Here is a 14,361-nt window from a genome sequence, read left to right as displayed (position 1 = left end):
ACTTTCTTACTAACTCTCGTATCATACGACCGGCAACTACTGGCCGCATTCCCCTGCAATAAACCCCGATGTAAAGTATGCCCACACATGACCACTACACAGCGCGCCACCAGCACGGCTTCAGACTACTACGTAAATATAAAATGTAACTTTAACTGTGACTCCGCTAATGTCGTATATCTTCTAGAGTGCACTGTTTGTAGGCAACAATATATCGGCCAAACTGAAACGCCCTTCCGAATACGGTTCAATAATCACCGCTGTCATGCAAACATCTGCACTTTTTTGCCCCTGTCATGACATGTGAACAGTCCCGGGCATGCATTTGAACACCTTAAAGCAACGATTTTAGAATCTGCCTTCAAAACGCACCATGACCGCGAGGTTCTGGAATCTTATCTCATTTATAGGTTTGGGTCAGCCACACTTGGAATATGAAAGTTACGGAAAACTAACGTGCTTATCTCTCGAAATAAATTGGCGGCTTCATAATTTTTATAACTATGTTCATTATTCCTACCCTCGAGTTTCCCTTCAGAATTCGCAGAAACTCTCCTAATACAGCAGCTTTATTAGCCTAATGCGGCTCAACAATGCCATTTGTCCTGGGGAAGGAGGCCTCCTTCCCACTACCACTTAAGAATGTTTAACTCTTTGTGATCTACTCATGTTTAACCTTTTGTGACCCTACCTATTTCCTGTTCAGTTGCTAGCTTCTGTGAAATGCTCTTTTGTGCTCCCTATCAATTCTCTTCATCCACGGGGGGCACACCCATCTTCGCTTCCGCCTCAACCAGTCTCCCCAGCCACTGAATACCTTACTGTATACTCTTCCCTTTCTTTTGAAACCGCGGTTGTCCAGTATCCCGCATTGTCTGAACTTGCAGCCGCGCGGCATACGTTGACCCGTCATGGTGCCACCTTAAACGCTGCTTTGTTAAAACGACCATTTCTCTCTCTCGCCCCCACCCTTTTTTCTTGGTTTGTTTTTGTTGTAATATAGGCGTAGCCCGACTGTAGGCACACTCTCCATTTCCGAAACATTCTCCGCTCCTTCTCACAGTTTTCTGCAAACCTATATAAGAAATGTGTTCGAAATGTTTGCAACAGCAAAATCATGTAACATTACTCTGATGAAGGCAAGTCCCGTTGCCGCTACGTAAGCAAACCTTGGTTGTTATTCTTCTTGCGGTGTATCCGACTCTTTATTTATACTTTACATATAATATATATATATATATATATATATATATATATATATATATATATATATATATATATAGCGAATCAGAATAGGAAATGAGGGGCTCGTTGAAAATAACACAGAAATAAGGGTTGGCAGTCGAGAAAACCTCGGAAAGCAAAGGGGAGGATGTGGTAGATCATTGAAACAGATTAAGAATTTGGAAAGAAAGAAAGAAAGTGAAGAAAAAATGCCCGCCAGGTGGGATCCGAACCCACGACCTCCAGAATACCGGTCTGGTGCGATAACCACTACGCTACCGGCGGGGCGATTTTCCCATTCACTTTCTGGGGTATTTATGTTAGGTATGTTTGTTTCCTATGCTTGGGGGTGGTAGCCAGCGCCATTCGGACTAATCGGGGTTAAGGGGACCTTCTTTTTAACACCCGGGTCGTGACTCGAGTGTCTACGACATGTCCAGAGTGGTCGACCAGCTTTGAACCCTCTTAAGCTCCCTTTGGCAACAAGACTGCCAGAACAGAGGCCCTCGCTATGCATGTAGCGAATCAGAATAGGAAATGAGGGGCTCGTTGAAAATAACACAGAAATAAGGGTTGGCAGTCGAGAAAACCTCGGAAAGCAAAGGGGAGGATGTGGTAGATCATTGAAACAGATTAGGAATTTGGAAAGAAAGAAAGAAAGTGAAGAAAAAATGCCCGCCAGGTGGGATCCGAACCCACGACATCCAGAATACCGGTCTGGTGCGCACCGCACCGGTTATGCGGAGATGTGGGTTCGAGTCCCGCTCCCGAAAAAACGGCGGATTTTTTCTTGACTTATATTTTCGCTTATTTGTCAATGAATCAAAGAAACGTGACAAGCACACGTCATTCGGCCCTATTAAATATTTCGAAAAAAGCCTAATAGCACTGCCAATGACGACTGCAACCTTGACATGTATCTTTACCGAGTCCCTCGTCCCGTATCTCTCTGTTCTGATATATATATATATATATATATATATATATATATATATATATATACTTAGTCAGGAGTCCTGGTTCACACACTACATCGGGCGTCTTTGCTTCCAATTTACTGTTCTATTCTAGTATAAGGTAAGTTGCCTTATAAACAAAATGATTCAAGGCACCCATTTCCTTTCCCCACTTGCCAACGTGTTATAAGAAAATGGAGGGGACGCTTCAGTTGTAGCCGTGAGCATATGCTTGGGTTTTGTGACGTTTTTAAAAGGATGCTACCAATCAATTTTGTTCTTTAAAATTCTAAACCAATTTGTGCTACAAATTTTCGGCAAACTGATATCTACTAAATTTGAATGACACTGTGTTAATAAAAAACACAAAAGGACATCAATAAAGTTGCTGCCTGCGAACATAGTAATCACATCTACATGATCACCAAAGCAGGATTTTAGAAAAGCCATTGGATAATATAAAAAATAACCGCTGGTGTAGTTACCGCTGCTTAAAAAGGTCCATATGGCAAAAAATTCAACCATCCACATCGCTGGTGGTGCGCAGCTCTCAGCCTGTAAATTTGAAATCGGGTTTTGGCTTCTTCCCAGAAGGTGTTTGCGCAGCACTAAAAAAACAGCTTATCGGCAGCCCAAAGTATTGTGTACACAATAACATACGTTCAACCCGAGATGACAATTGTTGAATTGTATCTGCTGGCTCTTTGCTTATGCATTTTTCCTTGATACAATAAAGGAGCCTTGTCGTTTATATTTCCTGCGTATCAATGTTTGCGAGCAAAACATCGCACTAAGAGAACAATAAACATTGTTCGTCCGCCCGGAGAATCATGCAGACAAAAAATACTGAAAGTTTTATGCAATAACATTTGGCTGCACCTCAGGCAAAGGAAATGATTATGGAAAAATTTACTACTAAAACTCTATTACTTCTGGTCAGATATAAAGGTGCAAAAAATACAGCAGCGAATGCTCGTTCCACTGAACGGTTTTTATTCCAATGTTCATTCAAACGCTCTTTCCGATGATTACATGCTATGCCTGGGCGATTTTTGGCAGGAACAGTTAAAGTAAATTCTGACTGCCCCTGAATTCTTGTTTTTTTATCAAGAGCTTGATGCTCCGAATCAACTCAAATTTTATGCTTGAGGTACCGCTTCCCATAACTCGTCGATTATAAAAACTTATGCAGCCAAAAGCGAGTCACTATTTGTTTATGTGTGTATTTGTGTGCTCCAAATATAAAACTTGTGATGATTCCTGTAGGTTTCAAAATCTCGTAGCCGCGTCTACATAAATTCGCTGCAAAAAAGGTAGCTTTACGTATTACCTTCGCAAAAATCAAACATGTCCTATGCTAAAAAATGATGCACCCTATGTTTCAGTAAATATAAGCGGGTTGTATGAAAATGGCGATAATAATAATTAAAAGCGTTCGCATTACACAACGCCAGTACAAGGGCTTCATATTTTTTTTTACACCCACTCACTCTGAAGAGGTCTAAAGGCGGTGGTATATCCCTTTATTGCAAAAGGCTATGGACAGTACCAGCACCTATCAGGTTCGTGGGGAACAAATGTTTTGCGGTGTCACGGCGTGGAGGGCCGCTATCAAAAAACCATTATTGCCCTTCCACTCGGTGCACAAGGATGACCTGCGAAGCTGGACGCAGTACGAGAAATGCACCAAACGAAACACGTTTGTTTGCAATTTCCGATCGAGGCGTTAGAACTTAGCCCAGTAAAGCTTTGAAGAAATCGAGACTCATTCTAGTAGGCAAACATTGCGATGCCTGTGTTCCTCTCGCGTTGTAGACACCTAATCACAATTAGAATGCGGAAAAGAGCTTATTTGTTTGTTGATATTGTATACACGAGTGACAATAAAGACGGAGGTCCCACAGCCAAGGGCTGAAAGTGGATCTTCCATGACTAATGGCATAGACAATTTTTGTCTGCCTAACACGACAAACTAGTCTGCTTGACCTCTGAGGACACTGTAAAGTTCGCGTTGCGACGGCGGACGTACGCGGTTAAACCTCAAGGTTTAACCTGGTACGTCAAAAAAGACAAGAAAATTTCTGTAGTGTGTTGGACATTCCCGTGTCATGCTGTCCATCTTGTCGTATTTTTGTGGCGTTGTAAATCTGGTTGTCGGTCGTGTGTCGTACTCCTGTTCTGATTTTTATATTCCATCGTGCCCATTTTCTGCCTTGTTGTGATCCTGATGTTCCGTCAGTCGTTGCAAATGGTTTCAATGTTATTTTCTGTTGTGAAAAGTAGCGTAAATGGTAGTTTTGTTATAACTATGGCAATGTTTGTCGTTGCAAAACTTGACTATGTCATTACGACAGAAAAGTGTGTCGTAACAACACATTGCTCTGGAATAACAGCTCGATTATTGTTGTCGCAACAGTGTTTTCTCTAGACAGGAATTCCTGTGTGGCTTTAGTAATATTCCATTTTTGATTTTAGACTTGGATACCGCAACCACAATGGACGTGTCATAAGTCAGGGCATGAACCGTACATCTGCACATGCACGCTCAATCTGCGCGTCCACAGAGCTCGACCGTTCAGGACAGCTGACAAGTCGCACACAGCCGCGAGTCTTCCACGTTTAAAGTTCCTCCACTTCTTCCCTCCACTCCAAACTCGTGCCTGACAAACCGACAACCAGAAATTTCTCGCTATGAAATCCCTTGAAGCTCAACAAGATATATTCGCTCATGTCGATGTCACTGTTCATCTTTGATTCTGTTCAGTTTGTTCTGTTCGGTCACTGTTCAGTTTGATTATCGTACCTCCGTCGCAAGAGACAATGCGCGCTTTAGGTGACGACAATTCGACGTTTTAGACTCTAATTTCACTGAGGAGTACCAGTATTTAAACAAGGGCGGTTCAATTGCTTTCTTCGAAGAAACGCAAGAATGGAGTAACGTGAGAGCCATCGCCGACTTTGAACGCCCACCCCTAGATGCTTTCAGGCTTCCGCATTCCTTAGACGTGAACCAGGCGCTACAACAAGAGAAACAGAAGAAATTATTGGCTTCGCTGCGTCACTGCAGCGAGTGTTTTCTGTCAAACATAAAATGACGTCAAACTCAAAATGACGCCGAACTCAAAATGACGTCGGATTAATAACCTAAGATGGAGCCCAACCTACCCGACAGTCATGGTAACTCTTGTCTTCACATGAACGGAAACATATCCGAACGCCAGTCAAAAATATGCTCAGCGACGACATTATACAGCCATCGAAAAGCTTCTGGGCAGCGCCGGTCGCACTCGTGAAGAAAGAAGGCGGAAAATTAGAGTTTTGCGTTGACTACCGCCGACAAAACGAAATCAACAAAAAGGACGTGTACTTCTTCTTGCCACGAACCGACGCCGCCCTCGACCACCTCTGCTACGCGAAATACCTCTCACCGATAGACCTAAAGACAGGCTACGGGCAAACAGATGTGCGCAAGTGAAACTGAAATAAGTCAGGCATTTATAACACCCGGATGGCCAATACAAGTTCAAGGTGACGCTGTTTGGGCTGTGCACGAAAACAGCAACATTTCAAAGAATCATGGACACATCGTCAATGTCGCGAGAGTCCTGCCTGAGCCTGTGAAAACTTCCGCCATAGTGAACTTCCCCAGACCGAAAATCAAGAAGGGTGCGTTAAGATGTTTGTGTCTGTGTGCGTACTGCCGGCGCTTCGTCGAAAACTTCGCACGCATCGCAGAGCCACTCGCCCGCTTGACAAAAAATAGTACCCCTTCCACCTGTAAAAACGGCCACGTGGAAGAATTCTGCGAGTTGCAACAACGATAGCAAAACCCGCCAGTGCTCGCGCATTTCGACGAAAAGTCCGCAAGTGAAATGCACATTGGCCCCAGTGATGTAGGTTTGGGAGCCGTCCTCGTCCAAAAGCAAAGCGGTTGCGCCCCGTCTGTGCCCTGTATATACAGTCAAACCCGTTTATAGCGAATTGCAATATGTACCGCGATTAGTTCGGTATATCCAATAGTTTGATATAGCCGAACCCGCATACAACGAACTTATCGTTACTAGTTCGCAATCCGCAGAAAACCCCCTCCCCCTCCTGGACTCCACCATACCCGCATGCAGACACGAACATGGTTAGGTAGCCGATACCATACTCAAAAAATGCGCTTATTGCAAGTAATAAATCTACTTTCCGCCTGAACTGCCTACTTTGCAAAGAAAAAAGCGGCGATTTTTTATTTCACTTTCGTTTAGGCGGCTTCAACTAGCATAGCATTCTCTACACGAAACATTATTTGCACCTGTTCGAGTCCGCGTCCTCCAAAATCTAAGAAGCATTGGCGGAGCACATTGACTGCCGAAAGCGCTTTAATATAAGCGTCGGGCGGCTTTCACTGGCGACATCATCGGAAATGTGGGGGAGCTCTTCCCACAGTTCACCGATGTTGCTGTCTTGGTCCGGACTCGCTGACTGCGCGGGTTCCGTCGAGAGTCCCATGCGCCGGAAACAGTTAAGGAAAGTGTCGGGCGTCATGTCGCCCCGTCCGTGCGAGGTGCAATGTCTAAATCGCAACTCTATCTCCGTGGTCACGGCCAATCCACATCTCAATCGCCGCTCCGAGACCATGCATTTCGGCGGCCATTCTAGGTGTGCAGTTCGATATATCGGATGTGAATTTCGTTATAAGGAATATGTTTTCCATGTATTTCCGTAAGTAAATTATTTTTGTTCGATATATAGTGTAATTCGCTCTATCCGGGTTCGTTATAGCCGGGTTTTACTGTATGCCCTTTCTGTAGTCTCGCTTCCCGCACTGTTTTTTAACTTGGTTATGAACCAACTCGCCCGCCTTCAAACCGTGTTGTAATCGCCAATGCCATCCGTGGGCTGTCAAAGGAAGAGAAGAACTATTCACCCTCAGAGAAAGAGTGCCTCGCTCTAATATGGGCCATTGGGGAATTTTGTCCATACGCTTATAGTAGATTATTCATGGTTGTAACAGAACTATATGCACTGTCTGGCTCGCCAATGGGAAGGACACCTTCTGGCCATCTTGGTAGGTGGAGCTTATGTCTGCAAGAATTTGGTGTTAGAACTACCTGCATATCGGGCAGAAAACACTACGAGGCTGACAACCTGTCTCCCTCACGCACTGCCCAACGACCACAAGACTACGATAAAGACAGTGCGTCCTTCGGGGAAGTGACGGCTAGCGACATAGCCCCACAGCAGCATTCCGTCATCAAGTTACGCGTCATGATCTGACTACCTCGAGGAACAGCACTTCACCGTGCAAAGGTTCTTCAAACGCAACCTACCTGCATTCAGCCTCCATAACGCGGTCCTCATGAAGAAAAATTTCAATCACGGAACGAGAACAAATTATCTTCTCGTCATCCCCGCAGTCCTCCGTGACAAAATTTAGAAACGTTCCACGACGACCCGTCTTCGGGACTTCTCAACACAGCTTCCACTACTGGAAAAATTAAGGCAAAGTACTACTGGGGGCAAATTACAACCGATGTCTCCGCTACGTACGGTGCTGCTGTGACTGCCAGCGACGGAAAACGCCGCCGACGAGACCCGCCGGACTTCTGCAGCCGGTGGCCGTCCCCCAAAACCCATCAAACAGAATGGAATAGATCGTCTTTGCCTGTTCACTACGCCACGGTTCGATAAGACCTGTATTGTCGTAGCGACAAACTACACGTCGCACTATGCGGAGACCACCGCTCCTCCAAGGGGAACTGCACACGAAGTCACGAATTTCTTCATAAACGAACTTGTGCTGTGACATGAAGACCCTGAAGTCCTAATCATGGACCGCGGAATGGTCTTTAATGCCAAGCATATGCAAAGAATCTTCCGCGACAGCAACCCGGATTACTTAAGAGTGATAGCGCACACCCTCCAAACGAATGTACTAATGTAACATCGGATCAAGACGATCGAGCATATGCTGTCTGTGTAGTGCGACGTTGAACATAAGACTTCGGACGAAGTGCTTCCGTATGTCACGTTTGCGTACAACACCGCTATCTAGGAAAATTCGCAAATGACAGCGTTCGAGCTTGTCAATGAAAGACTGCAAAAGTACATTCCTGGCCGCCATGCTTCCGCACGTACCAGACGGCGACTTGAACTCCAACGTCCACGGATACTTTCAGTGTGGGGAGGATGCCCGCCAGCTCGCTCTGGTCTGTACAATACACAAGTAGGTTCGGAATGCAGGACGCGGCAACCGCCAACGCCGAGACGCTGAGTACCACCCACTGGATCGTTGGTGGGTTTGGACTCCGCTCCCATCTGCCGTCACGGACTCAGTGAGAGGCTTCTGCGATGGAAGTTCAGACCCTACTGGATTCTACACCGTGTTGGCACACGTATCTACGTTGCGATCCTCTATGGTGATTCGGGAACATCACGACGACACACGCGGCCTGAAGGCGTCCACGTGGTTAGCCAAAAACATTACTTCACAAGATGACCGCTTTTTGCTTGTTTTTGACTGTTTTTTTATTTTAGCATGACATCGATGCCCTCTTAGGGGGGTAATGCCGCAAACTATGTAGTGCATATTTTTTTTATGTTTTGTGTTGATAGACCGGCTGCGCCGGGCTGTGTTATTGTTGCACCCAGCTTAGCGCGTGCTCCTTGCTCTCTTTGTTATGCCGCACGGTTTATCTCCTTTGATACGGAGAATGTATCGCCTTAACGTCACTAACCTAGAATCTATCACTATCACATCTATCACTTAAGATAGGTTATCCATCAATGTATAAGTCCCGTTAGGATATACGAATCGTAAAGTTGGGGCCCTAACTACACAAGTAGAAAGCCAACTTACATCCTCCTGACGTTCCATGGAGCGAACAATGATGGCAGCAACGCTTAGGCATATAAACCGAGCAAGCTCGTTTACTGGGAAGCTCGAGTAATAAATATTATAGTTCAACATAAAAAATCCTTCACCCCTCCATCCGAAATTGACAACGCTGGAAGGCGAACTATGTACTGTTCTGAATGTACGCTCCACTTTTCTAGAATACCCACAGCAACTCTCGAGGGTGCCATCCGTTGTGAAAACGTTTTGTTGGTGGTGCACTTCGCGAATTCGTACCTGATGCTTGGCTTTCAGTAAGCAGTTTTAGATGCGACTGCATCTCATTCACTCGCCTTGTCCCTCCATACGGTGTGGTTGTTGTCCGTCCACACCCCTCCCCCATTCTCCTCGCAGCGTGAGCTGCGCTCTCCGCCATTCACCCCTATCCTCCCCGATAGAGAACACTCTCTCGCGAGGGACATTGGATTGGATTCGATTGGGTTGGCTTGGCTTGGATTGGATTTCATTGAATTTGGATTAGATTGGATTAAAGTGGATTGTGTTGCGTCATAGCCACGCCACATTGCGTCATAGCCGCGGTCGTTCCAGCACCGGCGTCCCGATTTCGGGCACGTGCATAGACTTGATTTTCGCTGCAAATTGCACGGTGGTCCCGTTACTTCACCATCCACTAGCCGTACACTTCAGCGACCACAAGGCCGTCATCGTTGACGTTACGCCGCGTGTTAATAAAGAATACATAATACGCGTTCCTCACACGTTTCACGCAATCAGAGAACCAAACGGAAACACCAAGTGAACCCCCAAGATGCGTCGCATCTCCACAGGGTTCCCCTCGCGGGAAGGTGGGGTAATTCTTGAGTGGGTTTTAGTTTGAGTTCGGACACCCCAAGATGTCAAGTTAGGCCTAACGTCCTAGACCTAAAAATGGGAAGTTGGGTCTATACTCTTCCGGCTAATAACTTTACGGCAGGCAGAATAACTCCATCCTCATCATGCGTTGGCCTCCGCAAGCGGCTGTCGACCTTCACCTGAAATAACGTTACGCGTATTTACGTCGCGCTGTCGCCCGCCTGCATCACGCACTATCTGCTGTACAGCGACCCATTGGGGAGTGGGCGGAAGAGAGCTGTCAGCAATATTCTCAGCGCAGCTTTTAAATTTTGCTCTACTTCATCCAGCAATCATCATCTTCGTCACAGAATGTTGGCTTTCCTCGCGGGCGCAATCGGGATGCCGTTGGCATCCGTGAGAATAATAAAACGTAGCTTTTAAAAAATGGACTTGGGCTGGCCATGTAGTAGGGCGAATTGCCTTTACAGGTGAACTATGCGGTCCAGAGTGGACACCGAAAGACAGGACGAAAAGAAGGGGAGACCATTACTCGATAGAGAGACGAAATCACTGTCTTCGCAAGCGCAGAATGAATTCGGGCAGCGAAGAACAAAAGCGGGTTAGATCGATGGTAGAAACCTTCGTCCTGCAATGGACCGAAATAGGTTGTTGATGACGGTGATGTTGAACATACTGAAGACTCATTTTGGCACTTCATTATCTTCCATAGTCATTCAGCCCCACATTTAAAAATAAATGACACTACGCTTTCATAACACTGATGTACGCTTTACTTTGTTTCTGTTATTTTAGTTGGCGATTTCAACTGTCCGCCATATTGTTTAGTCTGACATACCTTCAAACAGATCTTTGTAACAGCGAAACTGTTTAACTAATCGTAATTTTTAGTGTCCGCCGGTAAAAATACCAATAAAGTCCGAGCGCGGGGTCGTGTTCACGGGCCTTGCGGCGAACGCCGGGCAGTTTACAAAACGAACAAAATCATTAGGGCTAGTTTGTACGTGCCTCGCGACAACCGGCCAACGTCGCCTGCACATGTTTGTCAAGCCAAGCATACCCACTCAGAGTGGTTGGCGAAGATTGACCAAAAAATTCTGGCGGTCGCCATAATTGTGGTAACACATACCCCGAACTAGAAAGACACGTATAAGCATACACCCCTACTAATTGATGTCCAATGACAAACGCTTCCTAAAAAATGAAAGAGCCTCACACCTACAGCCACTATTATAGAGCAAGGGTCGTTGTGGCTGTAAAGAAGCAAATCGGCTGCCATCATGTACCTAAAACTTCGTGATTATCAGCAAGGTTGCGTACAGCTTTACAACATTGAAGTCCTGCGCGTTTGTGAGAGCGCCCTTCTTTTTTTATAGTGAGTGCTAGAGCTTGCTTGGTTTCTTTGCGCACTTGAATGTCTGATACATTGTAACTAAGAAAAACCCTCATTAAACAAGTACACAAGACTTTGTACTAACTACCTTGCAAAAAAGTGTTACTCCTACATCTTATTTATGCAGAATTAATGATCCTCTACTCATTTAGTTCACTTCATATTTCCTTGTACTTTCTGCATAAACACATCCTAAAGAAACGAAAAATTACGCAAAAGCCCATTTCAGTGAAAATATTATCAAACGTGCTTTTTTGTGAAGTTTTTTATTCAGTTGCCTCAAATTTTTTTACTGATGAGTCAATTTAGCTGAGAGTGAAGGTCGCCTTTCTAATTAAAATATCTACTACTGAGAGGGCCTTTGCATCTATCAACGAGGCACCACATTATAATCAGCTCCTTACAACGCTCATCATCGTCATCATCCTACTCAGGTCCGCTGTAGGACGAAGGCCTCTTCTATTAACTTATAAACTCTGAATTATTGATTTATAAAATTGTACAGTCATCTTCATATTCATCATAAACAATCAGCATCATTGGACATGCATTCAGACTTTCATACTTTGGGTAACCTATAAATACACTAGAACTAGACGTCGAACGATGTATTGTTTTGGCGAAACCCCTTTGATAGGTGTCTCATTAGAGCGAAAAGTGATTGTAATTATCGCAGTCGTAAGCTCGAAGGGCGGCAAAACAGCCGCCATTGGAAAAGGACAAAAAATGCAGAAAATAATGTGGGTTGGTATTTGATTTTTACGCTAGTCGCCGGCGCAGGAGCTACGTGCGCTAATAACCTGCCCCAACGCGAACCACGCCTCGATGAAACTAAAATTAGCCTGGTGATTGCACCGCTAAAGGTTAACGTAACTACACGTGCGTAGAAAACGTGAACAGAAAAAAGTGTTCTTAGTGTGTAAAGTGTCCGCGTGCAATTTCGATAGCCTGTCAGTATCGGCAATTCGAGTGAATAAAGCAGAAAACGAAAGCGAGGAGGCGTAAACGCGATGAAACAGTACCCTAATGTTCATTGGCTTTCAAATTGTTATTATGCAAACGGACTTCGGTGCCAAACGGTTTTTTTAGTTTGTGTGTGTGCAGGGGCTGAGGAAGGAGGGCAGGTGGGGCTACGGCAGCAATGTAAACCACGTTGCCTGTTCTGCATGATATGAATTGGAAGAAGTCGGTAGTGGTGTTCTTTGTGATTTTTACTCTTTTTGTATGGCACAAAATGTCCGTTGGTTACCAATGTCGTCGTAGCTAAAAAAGTAGATTTTTCTTTCACAGTGGTGTCCTTCATTTATTGTATCGATGTATTTCTGCGTTTGGGTTCACCTCCAGTCACAGTACTTGCGTGGCTGGGGGCTAAACGGCCCTGCAGCCATCCGCATGGGGCTGTTTTTGATTGGGACAAGCTAGAGAATCGCTGAAAAAAAAAACTGGTACACGATAAATTCACCAAGACCCTGCAACGCCATAGCGTACTCTATCAGGAGTGTGAAAGGCTTTGTATCAGAACTCCACCAATTTATCGCAACGTATGTTCCACACGCGAATGAGGAGAGAACCAGCGTTCCGGCTTATTGGTACTAAGATATATACCGTCATAGGCTGCACACCGAGATGCAGAGGTCGACTTTGGTATTGCGAGATAGTCGCTTCACAATTGAGTATCTCCTTTATACTTCAGTACGGTCAATGTAGGCCTCGGCACAGCACTGCTATGCAGCATCTGGAAATTATACGAGGTTAATAGACAGTTTTACAAAGGTTCCAACAATACACAAAGTGTTAGCGTACGCTATTACCTTGTGTCGTTCGCAATTCGCAGTGCGCAGTACACAAAGTTGTATTTGCGTTTAAAATACTCAGCCGACCGCACGCTATTATATCAAAGTAGCCTGCGTAAGCTATGGCCGTTCCGGCACTCGCGTATCCGTGTGTGTTCAATATTGCGGCCAGTAGAGCTGAGCACATAAAAGCATGCGCTGTTTCGTGCGCACTAAGTTGCACTTCATAGGAAGATTTTCTCCCTCCTTTATTCTTACATTGGTTTCCTGGTGTACAATTGTTCTCGCTGTGTTGTTTTTTGAGGCATCATCAGCGATGCCTCAAAAAACTGTCTCTCGCCAAGCCATCTGCTTTGCGCCATCTTGAAGTGGACACGAGGTTGGACACGCAAATCGCGTAAAGTGAGGGTCGTTTTTTGTACAGGCGTGATACAACCAATCGCATGTGATTCCTACGCTTGCAAGAAGTTCCTTCGTTGAGTCACCCTAGTGCGCAAAGAGTTTTTTGGTTGCTTTTGAGCCGGATCATACGTGTACTTCCAACCCGGTTTTTATTTTGCTTTGCGTTTTTTATGTGACTGCTCAAACAAGTAACCTCAGTTCTTCCATGCTTCCCCTAAAGAGTGTACTGGTATATGCTAATGCCCGTATTTTGATACGGATATGATTTTAATTTTTAGAATTCAATGAAAACGGGAACGCGTTTGGTTGCGGTTGTTTTGCCGTCGTAGAAATTCGCAGGCGCCCGTTCGGTCGCACTACAGCTTCGCTTCGCATTTGGTTCAAGAAATGGTGCAGTAAGCCTGAGCGCGTCGCTGCGCCAAACTGATGTAACAGTACTAACGCTGTCCATGCGGTGCCGACGTAACCTGCCGCAAATATTTAACGTTTATCATATGCAAATGCCACAAACCCTATACTCAAACGGCCGGAGTCTGGAATGAGATAGCCACAACCTAGCTCAGCCAGCAGCAGCCGATGTGCTGTAAAAGTACGCAGTGCATTCCAGGTACAAGGCTGGAGTTACCTGTGCAGGGATGGACACGACAGCTCGTGCCTGTTGCCTCAGTTACTCGCCGCCTTCTAGTGCGTCATCTGTAGTGGCAGAGCCACACACATTGGAGGTTTCATTGCACGTCGCAAGTGGCACTACGAGATTTCTAAGAAACAGTCTGCACAACTGATAACGCCGTCTTGTCTGCGGCATTTATGACTTTGCGCTCCGGCACTGCGAGTGCTCTGTCATACACGAAGCGTTAGATGATAATGTTTCTTTCCCCGCATTTGCGGGAACTAATA

General features: G+C 45.3%; 1 protein-coding gene across 2 annotated transcripts in view; it reads right to left on the bottom strand.

The window, feature by feature from the left end:
• The window catches only part of LOC144141879 (uncharacterized), a 90,911-nt gene extending 88,135 nt beyond the window's left edge, over nucleotides 1–2,776 (bottom strand). The window contains exon 1 of one of the 2 annotated variants that reach the window (XM_077673355.1): nucleotides 2,666–2,776. In XM_077673355.1, the coding sequence (XP_077529481.1) occupies nucleotides 2,666–2,711 (46 nt within the window). In that variant the 5' untranslated portion in view covers nucleotides 2,712–2,776. The remainder of the gene's footprint in view (nucleotides 1–2,665) is intronic. The other variant, XM_077673354.1, reaches the window with a different exon arrangement.
• Nucleotides 2,777–14,361: the final 11,585 nt, after the last annotated feature.

This window comes from Haemaphysalis longicornis, unplaced genomic scaffold, assembly GCF_048455015.1.
Source record: "Haemaphysalis longicornis isolate Haplotype H1 unplaced genomic scaffold, Haemaphysalis longicornis Haplotype H1 scaffold_6, whole genome shotgun sequence".
Taxonomy (NCBI): Eukaryota; Metazoa; Arthropoda; class Arachnida; order Ixodida; family Ixodidae; genus Haemaphysalis; species Haemaphysalis longicornis.
This window is presented reverse-complemented; position numbering and strand designations above follow the sequence as displayed.